We start from the raw sequence: 19,972 nt of genomic DNA on the forward strand, positions 1-19,972 counted from the left end.
GGGAGAAAAATAGGCAATAAAAAACCATTGATGTGGCATGCCAGCTGGACCAGACAATTGAAACTTGTCGGTCAGAACACAAAATCTCGCTAAACAGGGTAAATTCTGGCAGAACTTTTGCTAAATGGGGTAAAACGGACAAAATCTCGCTAAATAGGGTAATTAGTGTCAAAAATGTCAGAATAGAGGGTAAAAACCAGAATTTACTCTTTTATATACAACATGGGCAGGTTTACTGAACATTGTTAAAAAAACTTGCTGCCAACTAAGATTGTTCAGACACAAGAGCAGAACATCTAGTCTTCACCTTCGATGGCAACACACCTTTGAGAATGGGTCGAAAAAGGGGCAGAAACAAAACATTAAATCAAAAAATACATATGTTGATCCTTGTAACCATAATAATTCAACAAAAGTAGAACCAGCTACATCTGCTTTGTTTATAATATGGAACCTAATCAGTTTGAAGGTTTGATCATACGCAAAGCAAGCTGTTTGCCAGTTAAAAAAGATGAAATAAAATAAAGTTTCAGCAGGCTCTCTCACCTGCTGATGAAATACATTGAACAGAAAACAGTGACATAAAAGTTCTTGCGACATTATGCTTCTTGGCATCATCAGAGTACTTGTTCTTTGTGACACAATAGCAGTACCATCAGATGAAATAGTTACCGTCAGTAAACATATACATGGGTTAATATGAATACAAAGTTCAAAACTTCCACCAACCGAAGCGGTGTGATGTTGTGTTTTGAAAAGCAATCATGTAATCCATGGCTCTATCCTTACTTAAAAATAATCTTAGTTTTCTGGCCAGTTTACCTCAAACAATGCTTGTATTTCTTTGAACCAGTCATATGGGACATGCATTATATTCTATGCACACAAAAAAGTGCAGACACAATGCAGCACTGTCCTCAAAAAAGTACATGGTTAGAGAACTGAAGTTGTACCTTGCTGCACATTGAAGTACATTCTGGGTCATTTTCACTGGGTCAATGATAACATCCTTGATCATATCAACATACTTCTCTACAGTAACCAAAACGCAAGAGTTAAGTACGGAACCTCTAAAGATTATTAAGCTATTGGAGAAATATGAAACAAGACATTTGTACTACACTTCAAAATGAACAGCCAAAACACGGTTAAAATGCAGAGACCTATTGTTGCATCTAGCCCAAACTACGATTGTCTTGTGCCAACCTTCCCAATAAATACGGTGATCAAGGGAGCCCGCAGAAAATCAGGAACAGTTAATTTATGGATTAATAGGCCTGAGACATTAATGGGAGAGCACATATAACATATAATCAGGCTGCAAACAAAGTTATAAGAAAGAAGTGGAGAAATATCTTTAAGATGCTAAAGGAAAATCTGATTATGTAGAACAGAGAATACACAATAGGAAATGATCACAGTTCACTCTCCTGCAATGTAACAACAGTGCATACACATATATTCCTCCCAAATCACAGTACCTTAATTTCAGAAACTAATGACCAGTCCAAAAAGACATACGTACAAATTATTAGAAAGTCATCACCAGACTGGCAATCAGATAGAAGGGAGAAATGAATTGGTCATGCAGCAGACCCTCATATGGAGAAAAGAATATACAACACAGTTGGATATAATTATGCTGAACAGAAAACATAACTGGGAGGTACTGCTATCAAGAATCATTCTGTGGCGAAGATAGTTTGAAAAAAGTGATGACCAAGGAAGATAAAGTACTCCTTTGTACTCCTCTGTACCTTCCTGATTCCCTATGACGAGCGTTACATCGTACTCCTCTGTCGAGCTGCTCATCGTTGTGCTGTTTGTTGTCATCTACCTGCGCCTGACCATGATGAAGCACTTTTTCAGCCACGCGCGCTTGGATGGCATCTCCAGGCAATCGGCCAGGGGAACAGCAGGGTGATGCGAGGAGGACGACTGGATTACGGCCGAATAATGATGGTCAGCGACGGCAGAATGATGCGAGGAGGACGCCGGGATTACAGGCGAAGAAAAAAGTATCACTGCACCACCAAGAAAATTAGAAAACTCTCAGAAAAAGGCCATCAGGCAGACAACAAAGTAGACGTAAACATATTTTGATTATAAATAATGGAGTTTGAGTAGCATTAACATATAGTGCAGTACTTAAATGTTTTGAATTGTAGTTAAGTAAATATAGCAAACCTTTCCATTTATAGTCAAGGTGAAAATGTATGGATACAAATAGGTGATTTCCCAGAATGTTGTGCACAAATTCGCCTTTGGGAAGGCTAACAATTTTTATGTCGCTTCACTTTTAGCTTGTCTCACGATGGCAGGTGGGCTGGTCGAGTATATAATGGTCTTCCTAGAATCCCAATCATCAAGAAAGTCTGAATGTTCATCCTATCGCTTAATTTGGTCGATTGTTGAGGCATAGATAAAAAATATAACTGAATAATTATAAACATCATGATTGTATTCTGATATGCTTATGAGCTAACACATGTACCTCTCACATACATCCAATTATGGGTCATCATCAGGTTCATGTTCCTGCAAAGGAATAGGAAAAGCAATGAGAAATTTAAGCCGAACAAGGAGAAGTTCAACAAAAGCTACAGAAAATCAAAAACAGCTAGGTGCCATGTCAAGATCCTTAATCAAAAGCAAACTATATTAGTTCAATAAACGGCAATATGAAAAGCATACTGATTAGGAAGAATTAATTAAGCCAACATATGATTTCTCCATCCTGACTCCTTTATCCTTTCACACTCAGCTCCCTGAGCTCCTCCTCTTTGTTACATGTATCTTGAAAAAATAGTCATCATGCAAATGTATGTACAAGGGAATTCCATTAGCTTTAGGAAAACTCTAGTACAAGGGAACTTTGTGAAAATTAAAATCTATTTATAATATATAACTTACAATCTACGTCAGAGAAATTATCAACAAACTAAAAGGACTACAACCTGCAGCATCCCATGTGCATCCACGCTGCATCGCCTTCCTCTAAGCCTCTGCTGCTGCATGAGATGAAAAAGAGTTATTTACGGGGTAGTACACACACCAGAAATCCTGAAAGCAAAAACATCTTTCCATCCAGCAATCTTTTCAAGGGAACATGAGAAGCACAACATCGGATGCAGTCGATTGATACATATATACAATATCTGAATTAATGTGAGGGGAGCATGAAAGACGCGTTGTGGAAGAAATCTTCTTTGTTCCCTTTCCTTCTGATATGGTTCTGTAATAAGTAGTAATCAGTTTCATTCTCATGTTCTGTTGGAGAGAACTTCTGCTCTCGAGCTTCTAGGCAGCGTAGTCGCCTAGAAGTAGTTGCTTTATTTCTCTGTTTAGGTGCTGTTGGAACTATTTGTGGCTGCTTTATCTGCTTCAATCTATAAAGTTGGGGCAGGGGGGGCAACCCCTTTCTTTCAAAAAAATTAATGTGAACACACTGCAGAACCTTACTGAAATCTACAATTTCATAGAAACATGTTAACCAAACACAACAAGAAGCTAGAAAGGAGGCGTCCGATCTGGGTTTTGACCCAAAAGTTGCGGAAGGCATTGGCGACCTCCGGTCGAGTATGGTGGGGCTGTGGCTTGGCGCTGCGGTGGCGCTGGGCTCGTGCGGGGGTGTGGCGGCGGGGTTGCCGCTCGGTGATGCGGCTGCAGGGCGCTCGCACGGGGCTGCCAACATGGGGCTAGCAGCAGCGACAGCCTCTGCACGCCATGCTCGTGGCCAAGCTCCGCCTTCGGCGCCGCCCGGCCTCCCTTCTCCTGCCCTCAGCCGCACCACTTGCTCGCCCGTTGTGGCCCTACGGCCGCTGCCGCTGTGTACTGCACATGCGCTGCTGTCCGCCATTGCGCCGCTGCTGTCCGCCGCCGTCGCCCCTCTTGAACACCTCTCGATGGCAAAGACGAAAACTGGCGAGGAGGGGGAGGAGTATCACGCCACTGGGAGGGCATGCGATGGCAAGCCAGAGGTGCAGCGCCCGGTTGAGGATGAGGTGATCCTATTGTGATCTCTTTCCTTTTTTCATGCCTGATAGTTGGGTCGCGGCCTCCTTTTTTTGTGCGTGATAGTTGGGTCGCGGCCGCGCGTCGTAGCAGGACTGCAGAGTTTTCGTCCGACTCTAAAATCGCTAAACGCACTCTTGGCTGGCGGTTAGTGTAATCTGGATGGCTAGATGAAATCAAGTGAGATTTGGATCGTGAGGCTATAATTGATCATAGATGTTATTTGTAAATTAGGCTGGGTGCGTTTAGCGATGAATATGTTTGTTTGTTTAATAGTAGTAGAGATACGTACGCATTTCAATCACGGTCCTTTGCAGCCGTGACTTGCGTGCGCTGATGCTTAGCTACAGCTAGTGATCTGAAGGGCCGAGCCCATCTCGTTTTTTCTTTCATAATTTTTTCCCTTGACTATTTTTTGTGAGCTATACTATATATGTGTACTACGTCATCAGCCCCCTCCCAGCATGGGCCCTGGGCCATCGCCCCTCTGGCCATACCCCAGGGCCGGCCCTGGGCGTCGCACCAGAGGAGAGAGCGGCGGGGAGATGCGGGCTGACACACGCGGGTGCAGGCGAGGGCCTGACTCGTGGAAGCGGCCGATCCCTGCGTTTCCGCTCAGCCTGGCTGGGAGCCCGATTTTGCGTCGTCCGGGCCTGTCCCAGTGAGATGTGTAGCCTGGAGAAAATTGCATGGTGGGTGCGATGCAGATGCGAGCCAAGAAACCAAATGCGCCTCCAGTGATTTTCCAGAGGTGACAGAAGCAAAAAAAACATTATTTGGTCAATTGGCAACACATTCAATTTTGAGATACGCGGAAATTTAATTCTTTCCAATTCAGCCTTCATTTTACTTCTTTCCAATTTGGTAGGATCCAATCCAAATCCATTTACCGCTCATACTCCCGCGCTGGCAATCGATGGGAACCCTACCGCCGCCGAGGCAGAGCTCCTATGCGGGACCTCCTCCCACCAACCCACGCCGCCACCTCCACCTCCACCCTAGAGGAAAACGTATGACACTATATATCGCCCGTGCTTTAAGTGCTAGAATCAGCCACTACCCATCCACCACAACTCCCCCCGCGCCGTCATTGTCAAAGAAAAAAAAACATGAGCCATGGAGGAGGAGAGCGAGCTCTTGCGGTGGTAGCCACCGCAACGGAGATGAAACCGGAGCACGCCGTGAGCGTTATCATGGCATACATGCCCGCGGCATTGCTGGACTGCCATACCTGCCACCTTCCCCTCAAACCTCCCATCTTCAAGGTATCAAAGATGGATCCACAGTTTCTTTCATCAATTAATCGTCTTTGCATATCATATCTACATCCTGCTTTCTGAACTGAATCTTGCCGCCAGTGTGACGCCGACCATGTGATGTGCTCGTCCTGTCGTGGAGTCCATGGAGAATCCTACGGCCTCACGGTTGTCCACTGCACCATTCTTGACGCCTTCGCAGCAGCCGCCACGGTGTCGTGTGACTTCGAGAAGTATGGCTGCGACGCCGGCCGCATCGTGTACCACGAGGCTGCCGACCACAGGCGCGTGTGCCAGCATGCGCCTTCCGGATGCTCGGCTAAGGGTGCTCGGCCCGAACCCTTATAGATAGTGTACACAATACTAAAGATAGTATACACAATTTTCTAGCAAATTATATAGATTGTGTACACAATTTTCGATGTGTTGCAAGTGCCTGTTTATTAGTACGAACCCACTACTAGTACAAACTGTTGGGATGAAGCACCGGTTAGGGCATGGGCAATGGTTAGCCCCGGAGGTGCTGCTCCGCAAGCCAACTAGGCTTTGATGCCACTGTGGCGCAAAAGCGGTCGCCTGCAAACAGGGGCGGCGCCAGGGGTCTTCTTGGGTATTCGGTTGAATACCCAAGATTTTGACAAACCATTGAAATTTTATATAAAACAAGCGATTTTTTTTTGCAAAACAGTGATGATTTAGGCAAAATAAATACCATCCTTCAAAATGAATACCCACCCTCTAGAACCTGGCGCCGCCACTGCCTGCAGACAACAAATGACTCCTGCAAAGGAGTCATATTCCTCTAGAGAAAAGCAAGAAAAGAGAGGACAAAACAAGAGAGCGTGCGTGTGAAAAGGATGCGAGAAGTTGGCTTCTCTGCCCTAGGTCTCGGAGACGGCGATGGCCGCGGACGATGCACAAAGCGACGCATCCGGAGCTGCAGGACGCGACCATGGCCATGGCAGCCCAAGTACAGAAGCACGAGGTCCAGATCACGTTGCCAAAAATCCGGGTCAACCGGGTCGCGGAATGGGTCACGGAACGAGCGTCGCTACCGGTGGATTTGATGGGTCGATTGAGGGTAGGATTCTTCGCAGGGATTGAGCCAGGATTTGAGGTTGCCGGGGGGCAAGACACAACAAGCAAAAGGAAAAAATTCTAGCATCCCAAACATGATAAAAAAAATAGATGGTTCAGGTAGACCACATGGTCGATCTACAATGCAAATAAGTTACAATTCTGTTAGTTTAGAATTGGCTTTCCGAGTACCAAGAAGATTAAATGTGTATTCTTCCCTTCATATATCCCTTGATTTAATTCGTACCAAGAAGATCAAGAATACCGAGGTATTCTTCTCTTCATCTATCCCTTTTACCACATCTCTTCGCTCTCTCTGCCTCGCTCCCGAATGGGGTCACCCGACAGAATGCAGGGTCGCGTCCCAGCCATCACGCCATGTCGATCCAGCACTTTTGCCAAACTTGCAGTTAGTAGTTGTGTCCAACTGTTTTGCCAACAATTCCCTAAAGTTCTTATTGAAATTGTAATGAAATTCTTTTCAAACTTGCCAGACATGAACTCAATTTCTTGAAACAAGTAAAAAGATTCAGATTATCAAATGGGAAAAAGGGAAAAATATATAAATAGTTGTAGTGTTTCAGTAAAGTTTTTGTAGAGTTACGGCCCTGCCGTCTTCCGTAGCCACTTGCCCATTGCCTAATGTTCTTCGATATTCCAGAAAGTTCAACCTTTTTGTTTACCTAATTTTTTCCTTTAGAATGACTTTTGCGGAATATATTACTTCGATAGTTTTTCATTGGGTTTATTTTTCTTATTTATTGCTAGTAAATTTTCATTCTAAAAAGTAGCATATCAATAAATTTAAAGATTTTTAAATAACATTATTCCATTTTTTTTCTAAAATCTTTGAGTTCCTTTTCACAGTTTTTTCCACTTTTCCTGAACTTTTTCTTTAGCGTTATTTTATTTTCCTTCTATTCTATTTCTACGATTCCATAACACTACTAATTCAGATAAATATGAGTTCTATTGCAGAAATGAAGGAGGGTCTGAACAAAGCAGCTACTAGGACGAACATATCTTTTGCGCTGCATAAAAAAGCTGACATATTCGAAGTCGCTCATAACCTCTTCCGGTCTTGAGGTCATACCTGCACAAGAGCTACCACATATATGTGATATATGCAGTCAGCGTGAACAAACCTAAGCTTAGTTGTGTGGCACCCGTCGACACCGTCGTAGCCAAAAAGAAAAAGGCGCGGATGCGGATGGTCTTGACGGGCTCGAGCAACTTCTGCTTGGCGTGAACCTTGGAAACTTGCATTGCATGGCTCCATGGAGACGACACGATGGTCATCAGTTCTCCAGCGGACTCCAGGAGAAAACAATGATGAATAAAGAGCTTCACGTCGAACATTTCGGCGATCAGTTCGAGCGAGTGAACAATAGAGTCAGAAAAGTAAAAAATATATTCTATCTTGGGCCAACATTTTACATCATGGGCCTTTACACAATCATCATCTCTTTCTCCCCAGCGTCATATGTGCTAGCGCGTCTATAAATAAATTCTTCTCAAACCCGAACACAGCATCTATCGATTAAAAAAAGTCTATAAATAAACTCTTCTCAAACCCGAACACAGCATCTAACAAAAGATGAGCCTATGGGAAAAAAAACACCTGCTAGGTGCAAATATTCACATGTGAACCCGATAGATCTACTAACGAAGCATCAACTGAAGTAGCTGGTTTTGAAAGAGAGGCCTCCATGCGTTGGTGTGATGACTTGGTAAGCGTTTACCAATATAGTGCATGTGTTCTCTTCCATTTTTCTTTATAGATACTCAGCAGGTTAACCATTTAGGAATCACATTCAGTCTATTGATGGGCGTACTATGTATGTCAGGGAAAGGATCAAAGTGAGTGAGATACCTGCTAAAGAAACAAAACCTCATCGACCTGTCCCCTTTTGTCATCTGCTGCAAGTGAAACAGCCACACGCTTTGTGATGCAAATGCAACAGGACGAGGGGTATTCGGAATTTACTAGGCATACAGCTAAGTAGTGACGAGGAGCTGGTTGGAGTCTTCAGTTTGTGTGGTGCGCAATTTGGGCAAAGGAAGCCAAGATGTTCGACTTTGGTGGCTACAGCCATTTTCTGGACTATATGGTCCCGAAAAGCTTTATTCCACCTGTAATGGCTGCCAAAAAATGTGCAGACAACGTTCAAGTTATAAGCGAATAGAACTCATGGGGCAGTTTGTTTTGTTGTTTCTTTCCTCTTTCTTTTTCTTTTGTCTCCTACCTCGCCTCCGTCTTTGTAGTTCTACTCTTCCGATTGTGCATGTAAAAAATGTGTTGGACAAGTTTCTCCATGCATGTCGTCCGTTTCTAATAAAAAGGAATGTGCGTCCCCTCGTGAAGTTGGTGAAAGAATACTATGTATGTTCTAGCAACATAGCTTACCATTATGTGCTCTAGTATGATATAAGTAGAAGATTTGCCCATCACCTCTGCTATACGCCGTTTTTATATCATCAAAACAAAATTCTAGTATTGTAAAACCTTCAGTTATACATATTTTTTATCAATGAAGATTCAGAACATAAATTCAATTAATGCATTGCCAATGAAGGCACATCAAAGAAGTACATGCAGATAAAAAAGCTGTAATTTCTTATTTTGTTCAAAACCTTACACATGACCTTCAATAAAACTATTTATTCCAATTCATTTGCTACTGTGCCAGCAAATTATTTATAACAGCTTTCTCTCAAAAAAAAGGTGCACGCTGAGGGATCCCCTTTCGGCGGTGACGAATAACCCTTGGTGGAGATGGATTATCCTTGCAATAATCTGCATCGCTGCAACTCCCTTCATTGTTACCAGAATTTCCACTTGTGTTACTGGAATCTGTATCATCCTCCTTCCTTGTATAGTCAATAATATCTCCAATTGGAACACTTGTCATCATATCCTCTTTGATTCCTTTAAGCTGCCAAAAAAATAGTCAAAAATATGATAACCTTAAATGAACTAATAACACGGGGTACACAATAGTTTAGTAGCTTACGTTGCAACCCAGAGAGCAAAAGCGGAATGGGTCGAGAAGAGCACGATTGCAAATCTCACAATTGTATGATGATGATGATGCCTTGATCGCAGAAACACCACAACCACGATGTTGTGGGCGCTCATTAAGAAATACAACTGTTGCACTATTGATGACATACGTTTGTACATCACTAATATCAAGTATATCTTTTAACTCGGCAACCCTGACCACATCATGGTATGATGACCGCCTTATCTACAAGATTCCATAAGTTAATTCATGTTGGTCATGACACAAAGGTAGATCAATCCACTTTTTCATGAAAGATAATACATGGTTGATTTTTATATGATGGGTTGTATTAGATTTGGTAACTTTTGACACATGTTCTATAAATATGACGTAGGTGTTAATACCAACCATATTTATATAACAAGATCCCCAAGATCATAGATAATATAAAATGATGTAAAATTCTCTTGCATAATCTCTATTACCAAATCATAACGTTGTTCACCATACCTGGATTACTTGATGGGTGGAATGATGGCGCGAACGACAATAATAGCAGAAGCCGCCCTTCGATTCCTCGCAGTCTATGCAGAATAGGTTACACTCATTACGAGTAGAGGAGAGATGGTTGGTGCAAATTGTGAAGAACTGTGTTGCAAGCAATAGCTCTAGCCATGTAGGCACCATCCCCCCCTTCATGGCGAAAACAAAGACGCTTTGCACTTGTACTACTATGTGTTGTGTTTAGTAAGGGACGGTATGCGGTACCTTTATAGTGTGATCTAGGCAGTAAAACAGCTGGCGCACATAGTTTGTTGCGGAATTTGTGGGGATGAAACTGACATGTAGTCCAGAGAGACAGGCCCGCATACTTTTGTAATTATTAGGTGCTTAGGTTAGGTACAACCAAGCATTTGGCATTTCTCCTTTTCAGTGGATGGTTATCCATTCTTCTTAGTACATCTAGGAATACATTTCACGTGAACAAAATATTTTCTTTAGTGACACAAATGCCAAAAAGGTTGTCACCAAACATAATGGGAAAGGATGAGTACTTACTTAGGCCATGAAAAAACAATAAGAATGTGTGCATTAAGATTAATGGCTTAGCTGGACTGCCAAGCCAACACATAATTAGTTCTGTCACTCAAATATTCTATGATATGATATATAAACACTGTAAATTATATGGCCCACATCAATACTAAGACAATTGTGAAAATAAATTGCATATCAAACAAAAGATCTGATCTACAAACATATATTTTTATTATGAGAATCGTCTTTAGATGTGCTCCTTTTGTCTTTTCCTGTGTGTACTTTGAAATATCTTCCTTTTTTGCAGGTCAAATAGGTGTTTATTCCATTATAACGGGATTACACAATCCAGAGGCAAGAGATCCCCGATACACGGGGGTCCTCTGTTCATCCACAAAGCAGTGCAACACTCGGAGAGGTTATATCTTGCTAGGAAATCTGGGATCCTATTTGAGCTCTATGAATTTTCTGGGGAATAAACGAACTACCAACCAGATTTCCGCTGCCCGCCAAACATTTTTCCATCCAGCCCTAAACATTTTTCCACACCCTATCCTTGAGATAGCTAAAAGCACCATTGATTGATCTTCCGACATCAGAGGGCAAGCCAAGATAACGTTCAGCCAAAGTTTCATTAGGGATGTGAAGAATACCCTTAATCGAAGCTCTAGTTTCCCCAGAACATCTCCTACCAAAGCAAACTGAATATTTTTCTAAATGGACTCTTTGGCCAGAAGCATTGCAGTTAGTGTCCAGAATCAGATTCAGCCTTGTGACATTCTGCCCTGTAGCTTTACTGAACAAAATGCAATCATTAGGACAAAATGCAATCATCAGCGAACCATAAGTGGTATACCTTGGGGGTTATCGCTGCTACCTGGACACACTCGATCTGTTCCTCACTCACCTCATGTTTCAGCAGACAGGAAGGACCTTCACCAGCCAGAAGAAAAAGGTAAGGGGAGATGGGGTCACCCTGCCTAATTCCCCTGGTCGGGGTTGTTAAATATATTGTGTCAGGTTGGTTGGGTGCGCCTGCCTAGTTAGGCTTCTGTAATCTCTTTCTCAACCTCCCTGTAATATCTCCTGGTTGATCTCCAACAGCCTAAGCTTGTAACCCAAGACATCTATCAATATATATACCGTGGGTGCCTGTGTATGGGCATTGAGACGCTTCGATACAATATCACATGGTAATCAGAGCCTCCCTCTTCCGCCACGTCTAGGATCCAGCACCCACCTTTATCCCGTCGCAAAACTCTAGCACCCACCTTCCTCCCATCGCAAAACCCTAGCTCCCACCTTCCTCTCCGCCAAACCGATCCATGTCTACCTCCAACCAAGTTCCATCCATTGGTCTTACCAGCACCACACCCAAGTCCCTCACAAGGACCAACTGCATCCTATGGAGAGCCCAAGCTCGCTGCCAGATCATGGGTGCCGGGCTATATGGGTACATAGATCAAACTACACCTGAGCCAAACAAAACCATAGTTACCAAGAACTCAGGAGGAAAGGAGCACATCGCTCCTAACCCTACCTATAACCCATGGCTGATTCAAGATCAGCAGATTGTAGCCTTTCTCCTTCCAATCTCTCGAAGGAGGTTCCCATCCAATTTGCCTCACTAGAAACCTCGCACGCCATATGGTCAGCCCTAGCGAACATGTTCGCTTCCCAATCTCGTTCTCGTGTGAACAACTGCCGCATCTCTCTCTCTCTCTCTCCAATGCACAGAAAGCTCCCTGAGCGCCTCCGCATACTGTGGGCTGATGAGAGCGCTCTCGGATGAGCTAGCTGCCGCCGGGAGTCCCATAACGGAAGGAGATCTTCTTTCTTTCATCATTGCACGGCTGGATTACCAAACCTTGATCCCGGCGCTGGACGTCCGCACCCCTCTCGGTGGATGATATCTTTGGCATGGTCGCGAATTTCGATCAGCTTATTGAGATGTTCCACAGGACAGGAGCAGGTGCTTTCAAATCCTCGGCTAATGCTGCATCTCGAGGCCATGGCAGCAACAACTCCAACCGTTATCGCAACTCCAACAGGAGTGGTGGTGGTGGATCTCGCGGTGGTGGCGGCGGCCACTACCAGAATGGCGGCGGCAACAACAGCGGTGGCGGAAGAGGACACTACAACAACTCCAACGCCGGTGGTGGCGGTGGCGTCTACGAAAACTACAACAGTGGCGGCGGTGGCGGCAACGAAAACTACAATAGTGGCGGCGGTGGTGGCGGCGGCCACTACGAGAACGCTGGCGGCGGCGGTGGCAGCGGCCACTACCAGAACACCGGCGGCGGCGATGGCGGCGGCCACTACCAGAACGGCGGCGGCAACAACAGGGGCGTCCCTTCCAAGGGTATTAGGAGTATGAAAAAAAGTGTAAAATTTGCAAGAAAAATAACAATATCGCCAACGATTGTGATTGGCGCTATGACGAGAACAACTCCAGAAAAAAAAGTTGCAGCTGCCGCAGACACGTCATACAGAGTTGACACAAACTGGTACGTCGACTCCGGAGACACCAACCACATCACCAACGAGCTCGAGAAGGTGACGATGAGCGAGAAATATCATGGCCATGATCAAGTTCACAATGCCAATGGTGAAGGTATGAGGATTGATCATATTGGTCATGCAATTCTCAAAACCCTTAGTCGTAATATACACCTTAAAAATATCTTGCATGTTCCTGAAACATCCAAAAATCTCCTTTCCGTTCATCGTATTGCCATTGACAATAAAGTGTTTCTAGAATTTCACCCATATTCTCTACAGAGGTAGATGCGTGCATGGGTTCTATCCATCTTTTGGTGTCATCAAACTCTCTTCAGAGCGGTGGCATGCAAGATTAGGACATCCATCTTTTGTTATTGTTCAAGAAGTGCTTAGAAATAATCAGCTCCCATGTGTTGGTGAGCGTAGTCTTGAAACCATATGTGATTCTTGTCAGAAAGCAAAATCTCATCAATTGCCGTATCCATTATCTACTAGTGTTTCTACTAGGCCTTTGCAACTTGTTTTTTCTGATGTTTGGGGTTCTGCCCCTATGTCTGTTGGACGTCATACTTACTTCATAGATGATTTTAGTAAGTATACTTTGATTTATCTTCTTAAAAAAGGTTTTGACATTTTCCTAGTTTTCCAACATTTGCAAGCACTGGTTAAACGTCAATTCGATAGCAAAATTCTTGCTGTCCAATCTGATTGGGGCGGTGAGTATGAGAAACTAGATTTGTTTTGTCAAACCTTGGGTATTTCTCATCATGTGTCATGTCCCCATGCGCATCAGCAAAATGGCTCCGCTGAGCGCAAACATAGGCACATAATTGAAGTAGGTCTAGCCCTCCTTGCTGGTGCTTCCATGCCTCTCAAGTTTTGGGATGAGGCCTTTCTTACCGCGGTCCATATCATTAACATGCTTCCTAGTCGATTTCTTCAAAATGATACACCCATGCATAGACTACTCAATACTCGACCAGATTACCACTCTCTTTGCATGTTTAGATGTGCTTGTTGGCCCAACTTGCGTCCCTACAACAACCGCAAACTCATGTTCCGTTCCAAATAGTGTGTGTTTCTTAGCTATAGTGCTAAACACAAGGGCGTTAAATTCTTAGATGTTCCTACTAGTTGAGTATATATTTCTCGTGATGTCGTCTTTGATGAAACCGTTTTCCCTTTCGCTCATTTACATCCTAATGCCGGTGCCTTGTTTTGAAAAGAAATCCTCCTTTTATCCTCTCATTTAACAGGTTTTAAGCATGGGGATGGCAATTGTAGTGATTATATGACTAATGCTTCTAACCATGAAAAGGAGGATTGTGGTGATGCAGGGTCAGATCAGGAAGCAGCAGATTTTTTGAGGAAAAACAGTGAAGAAAATAGTATAAACGGCCTAAATTTCATGTGTCCGCTATGTGCCAACCCTGCAGCCAGATCTCCCTCAGGATCGGCAGCTGCAGATCTGACATCATCAGCCCTGGGATCAGTGCCTCGGTTGCAGGCGCGCGCTGACGGCGTCAGCACGGAAGCGCCGCTCTTTCCATCTGTGCCCGACACGCGTCAGGGCGTGGACCCACCTCGCCACACGCACACACCGCCTTGCAGGGACAAGCCAACCGACCGGTTTGGTACAACCCCGCTTGTCTACGCCAGGCGCGCGAGCCACCAATCCCGCGCGGGCGCCGATCCTCAGGTGTATGTGGAGGCGCGTGGGCTGGGCCCAGCAGATAGAGTGCCCGGATCTTCTGTGCCGCCCGCCTTCACGTCATGCCTTTGGCCTGGCCACAGAAGATCTCGCACCTGCCACCAGCAGCGAATCTGCTCCGGGATTGCTAGGAACTCCTATAGCGGACCAGTCTTCAGGATCGTCTGTGACAATTTCTGATGCGGTGGTGCAGCAAGTTGGAAAAGTCCTCCACATGGAGAAGGCAAGGGCCTCTCGCCACGGCTACAAAAATGTCCTCCACATGGATGGGCATTTTTCGGTGAGGGAGAACAAGAAAGAGGAGAGGTATAATTTTATGTTGAATGCGCGAAGGAGATGATGGATTGGGACCGGAAGAGGATGGAGAAGAAGTTGAAAATTGAGAGGGAGAAGATCAAGTTGGAGAAGCACGAGGTTGCGATCAAATGGGAGCTCGAGAAGACCAAGACATTTGGAGAGATTGAGCTCGAGATTAAGAAGTTGCAAATCGCACGGAACGTGGAGGATGCGACAATAATATTGGCGGACCAAATCATCTTGAAGGAGCATGCAAAGAAGTGGCTTGTGGAGAAAAAGAAGATCAATGGCCGTAGGGAGTACGAGGTGGAAAGGGTGGCTACGCCAGCAGCGGCGCATGTGGCAAGGATGCAGGCAGGCGAAGTAGGCGACCTGGATGTAGGAGTTCCCGGGGAGGGGGGGTAAGGTAAGTCCAATATTATATGGTAAAAAGAAAGAAAGATGGCAAAAAAGATTGCAAGTCCGGTGATAGCGTTTCAAGGTCCGTATGAGAAAAAAATCTGGCAGATTAGTTACCTTCGTCGGCGTTCAGTCGCAACTCGCAACACCGTCAGCGATCCGTACTTCAGTCATGCCCACGGTTTTGGGTACCGCCCGAGAAAAACGGTTACCGGGCGGATACCGAGTTTCTCGCTGCCCCACGAGAAAGATCGATCCCGAGCAAAAAGTTCCGATTTTTTGATTTTTTACGTACAACGTAGTCTGAAATAAGGGAGCATCTCCATAGTATGACAAAACTTTAGCTGCGGCGCGATGGTAACCATGTAGTTACTTCACCCGGACGACACAGGTTCGATTCCCCTACTCTAAACAACATTTTTTTGTCTATTTTTCAAAAAAATTACGTGTAAAAAGAAGTAGCGGGCAAGAGTCGAACTCCTGACCTCTTCACCTAGAGCGGGTAGATGTTCCACTGAGATACTACCACTTCGTTGTGCAATGTCAGTTTAAGTTCTATCTAACTCTAGTATAAAAAAAATTGAATTCAAAATTCAAAAATAAATTTCGTCCGAAATATATTCGGTATTTCTCGGTAACCGTGGTAACCGAGAATCTCGCCCCCCCACGAGAAAATTCGTCCATTCGGAATCCAAAACCTTGGTCGTGCCCTCGCCTTCCTCCTTCCGGATCCACCCCACATACCATGTCCATTCCAGCGTCGCAGATATCTGGCACGGCAGATCAGATCGGGATCTGGCGCAGCGACCACCGACCATGAGCGAGGAGTCGCTGTGCACCCTCCTGCTGCCGTTCTTGGACAAGAGCCCCCACCGGGCGGCCGAGGAGCTCAAGGCTGGCCTCCATGCGAGCGACGTCGGCGCAAAGGTCGACGCTCTGAAGCGCGCGGTCATGCTCCACCTCAACGGCGACACGGTCCACTTCCTTGTCACCGTCGTCCGCTGCGTCCTCCCCTCCAAGGAACACATCATCCAGAGGCTCCTCCTCGTGTACCTCGAGGTAGTGGACAAGCGGGACCAAGCCTCCGGCAAGGTCGTCCCGGAGATGATCCTCCTCTCCCACCACATCCGCAACAACCTCCAGCACCCCAACGAATACATCCGCGGAGTCACGCTGCGGTTCCTCTGCCGGCTCCGCGAGCCGGAGCTGCTCCAGCCGATTGTGCCCGCCATCATCGCCAATCTCGAGCACCCGCACCCTTTCGTCCGCCGACACACGCTCTCCGCAATCTCTGTGATCTTCCGCCTGCCTTGTGGCGAGCAGCTCATTCCAAACGCGCCTTACCTTGTGGATCGTGCTCTCGCCATGGAGCAGGACCCAAGTGCACGGAGGAACGCGTTCCTCATGCTCTGCGACTGCTCGCCGGATCATGCTAACGCTTACTTGCTCAGCAACGCTGCCCGCGACGCCGAGTGGCCCATCGCCCTCCAGATGGCCGCCCTCGATTTCGTTCGCAAAGCCTACTCTCCTCGCTTCAGAACCACGTACATTGAGATCATCATGTCCCTCATCTCCACTGGCACAACTGATGCTGTTGTAGTATATGACTGCGCACGCACGCTCTTGTCTGTCTCCCGTGCACCGACCTTGATCCGCGCTGCTGTGGAAGCCTACTTCCGGCTGCTCAACTCACAAAGTGACAAGAAGGTGAGGCTTGTTATCCTGGACAGCCTGCACGAGCTGTGCACCTCACACCATTATATGATGGTCTCTTTTGTCATGGACATCCTGCACTTGCTTGCCAGAGCTGATGCTGATCAGCTGGATGTCAGAAGCAAGGCTCTGGATTTGGTGCTTGGTTTGATCACCGCGCAGAATGTGGAGAAGGTCGTTTTATACCTCAAGAAGGAGGTTTTTGAGACAATGGACAGTGTGCACAAGATGGCCTATGAATACTACCTGATGCTGGTGCAGGCGATCCATGCCTGTGCCGTGCAGTACCCAAGTGTGGCTGGATTGGTGATGCACATCCTCTTGGATTTCCTTGTGTATGCTGACATTCCTTCAGCTTCGGGTGTCATTATGTTTGTGTGTGACGTCATCGGGGCCGATCCTTTGCTGCGTGTTTCCGTGATAGTGAGGCTGGTTGACTTGTTAAGTTTTATCCATGATTCCTTCATCTGTTCATGTGTTCTCTGGATCCTTGGGGAGTACTCGTTTTCGCTATCTGAGGTCCGGAGAGCCATTTCAACCATTATGCAGACACTTGGAGATCAGCCCTTCAATGATGTCACCGAGAAAAGCGATGAATTCGATTCATCCAAGACGGTCAATCCACTGAGGGGCTCATGTAATTTATGTTCTAAGAGACACATCGTTCTTTCAAATGACACTTATGCCACACAGACTGTCGTCACCGGTGAATCCATTTTTGATTGCGCTCCTACTAGTGGGTTGTTCGATTGCACGCATAGTCTCAGATTTCTCATTATGTCAGGTGATTTTCACTAGGGCGCCGTTGTTGCGTGTACGTTGACCAAGCTTGTGCTGAGGCTGGAGGAGGTTGAGCCATCTAATAAGGTTGAAGCAAACAAGGCATCAGCAGAGTCTTTCCTGATCATGGTGTCCATGATGCAGCTGGGGAAGTCCTCTTACCTTCCCCACCCTATTGACAGTGACTCACATGACAGAATCGTGTTCTGTGTGAGGTTGCTTTGTAGCACTGATTATGATCATGCGAGGAAGGTTTGGTTGCTGTCATGCCGCCAGAGCTTCACAAAGAAGCTTGCTGAGAAGCAGTCCAGGAAGAATAATGAGAAGATGAAGGTCGAGGCACAGAATGCCCATGCACATCCTGATGATTCCATTGATTTCTACCACCTGAGGAGCAGGAGGGGAATGGGCCAACTTGACTCGGAAGATGAGTTCCGAGATGATTTAAAGGCTGCAACTGGTGAACTCAAGGATGCAGAGAATGCAAATAATTTGAACCGCCCTATTCAATTGACAGGGTTAAGTGATCCATTGTATGTTGAAGGATTTGTTACTGTTAATCAATATTATGATACTGTACTTGATATTACCGTCGTAAACCGGACAGAAGAAACAATGCACAACTTGTGTTTGGAGTTTGCCACAGCATGTAGAAATGCAGTACTTGAGCGCTCTCCGAAGTACACTGTGGCTCCTAACGCAAGCGAGCAAATCCAGGCCAACATCAAGGTTTCTTCATCAAATGTTGGAATTATACTTACTCGCATCGTTTACGAGACTTCAGATGAAGTGGGGCCTTCAGAGGTGATCTTAAAAGATATGAACATTAGCATTGCGGATTACGTGACACCTGCTACATGCACTGATATCGCTTTCCGGAAGATGTGGACTGAGTGTCCCTGGAAAGTTAAGGTGAAGGTCAATACCGTGCTTCATGATGAGAAGGCATTTGTGAACTTTATAATCAAGTCAACAAACATGAACTGTCTAACACCATCGTCTGCGCTTGATGGTGACTGTGGGTTTGTTGCTGCCAATCTCTACGCCAAGAGTGTGTTTGGCGAGGATGCTTTGGTGAACATCAGCATAGAGAAGCAGTCCAACTCTAAGCTCAGTGGCTACATCGCTATACGTGGCTATGTCCAAGGACTGGTTCTTAATTTGACGCATACACTTATCCTTAAACAGCAGGCTACAGTTAACGCAGCCATGAGCGTGTGAGATGGGCCACAAGTATTATCGTTACCTGTATGAACGTGGCTATGTCTATGTCCATGTATTTTTCTTTTTTTATTAAACACATATGTTCAGTGTTTCGATAACAAAATAGATGTCAAACACGGAAATATTTATGAGAACTCAGTATTTTATTCATCACCGTACATATTTCAAGTACATGGATGTTAATTATATGCTCTCGTAGGAGTTTGCCTGTCTATTTGTAGAGTTCATCATGTAGAATACAACAGTGCAAAATAGATTGAAGTTTGACACTTTGATATAAGAGAAATAATCGCTAGAAGAGAGAAACATGAGCGCACAAAGGTAGCACGTAATCTTGACTTCCCAAGGGCTTAAGAGAAACATGATGCAGGGAGGCCGCCTTCCAACACTGCTCGCATACATTTCAACAATAATTCAAACTAACTGGACAAAATTCTTTCAAACACTTCATAATTTATTCAAGTTCAGTTATAATTTACATAAAAAGGTCGACATTTCGACCGCTTAACAAAAAACTTGCAAAACAACCTAAACCACCGGACGACCACCTCATAAGCGTGGCCGCCGTGCCTTGCCGCACCGCTATCGGTGTCCTTGTTGTCGTCGTGGCGCCGAAGGGCCACGGCAGCCTTGTCCGGTGGCTGCCTGCCGTTCGCGCAGAAACCGCTCGGTACCTCCTGCTGTGCGGTGCCGAGTGACGCCGGGTCCACTACCGACGTTGCCTTTGGAGCCCTGGCGGCGGCCTTGCCGCGATCGGCGTTGGCGAAGCGCTAAGCGACCACTCCTCGCCATCAAGGCAATGGTGGAGCCTGGCAGCCGTCTCCGTGATTGATAGAGTAGAAGTGGTTCAATGGATCATAAAAAAACATGAATGAAAATTGCCCATGCACATATCTATATAAGTTCAACAATGGAGAAATTAATATCAAACTCAAATAGAAACTAATCGGGGA

The 19,972-nt window shown here is 45.4% G+C and overlaps 1 protein-coding gene and 1 pseudogene across 1 annotated transcript; one reads left to right on the forward strand and one right to left on the reverse strand.

Annotated features, from left to right (window-relative positions):
• Positions 1 to 8,941: 8,941 nt before the first annotated feature.
• Positions 8,942 to 10,085, reverse strand: LOC119273549. Its single transcript, XM_037554673.1, has 3 exons — positions 9,866 to 10,085; positions 9,362 to 9,598; positions 8,942 to 9,283 (listed from the first exon to the last, which is right to left on the reverse strand). Exons 1-3 carry the CDS (start codon positions 10,052 to 10,054, stop codon positions 9,062 to 9,064), a joined length of 648 nt encoding a protein of 215 aa, XP_037410570.1. The 5' UTR covers positions 10,055 to 10,085; the 3' UTR covers positions 8,942 to 9,061.
• Positions 10,086 to 16,193: 6,108 nt separating this feature from the next.
• Positions 16,194 to 19,016, forward strand: LOC119273162 (annotated as a pseudogene).
• The last annotated feature ends 956 nt before the right edge of the window (positions 19,017 to 19,972 follow it).

The sequence above is a fragment of the Triticum dicoccoides genome, chromosome 3A (assembly GCF_002162155.2).
Source record: "Triticum dicoccoides isolate Atlit2015 ecotype Zavitan chromosome 3A, WEW_v2.0, whole genome shotgun sequence".
Taxonomy (NCBI): Eukaryota; Viridiplantae; Streptophyta; class Magnoliopsida; order Poales; family Poaceae; genus Triticum; species Triticum dicoccoides.

Coding starts and splice junctions, on each gene's coding strand:
- LOC119273549 (XM_037554673.1), bottom strand. CDS start 10,054: ATGAAGGGGGGGATGGTGCCTACATGGCTAGAGCTATTGCTTGCAACA. Junction 9,599..9,865: donor CCACCCATCAAGTAATCCAG/GTATGGTGAACA, acceptor GGAATCTTGTAG/ATAAGGCGGTCATCATACCA. Junction 9,284..9,361: donor TTTGCTCTCTGGGTTGCAAC/GTAAGCTACTAA, acceptor TTTTTTTGGCAG/CTTAAAGGAATCAAAGAGGA.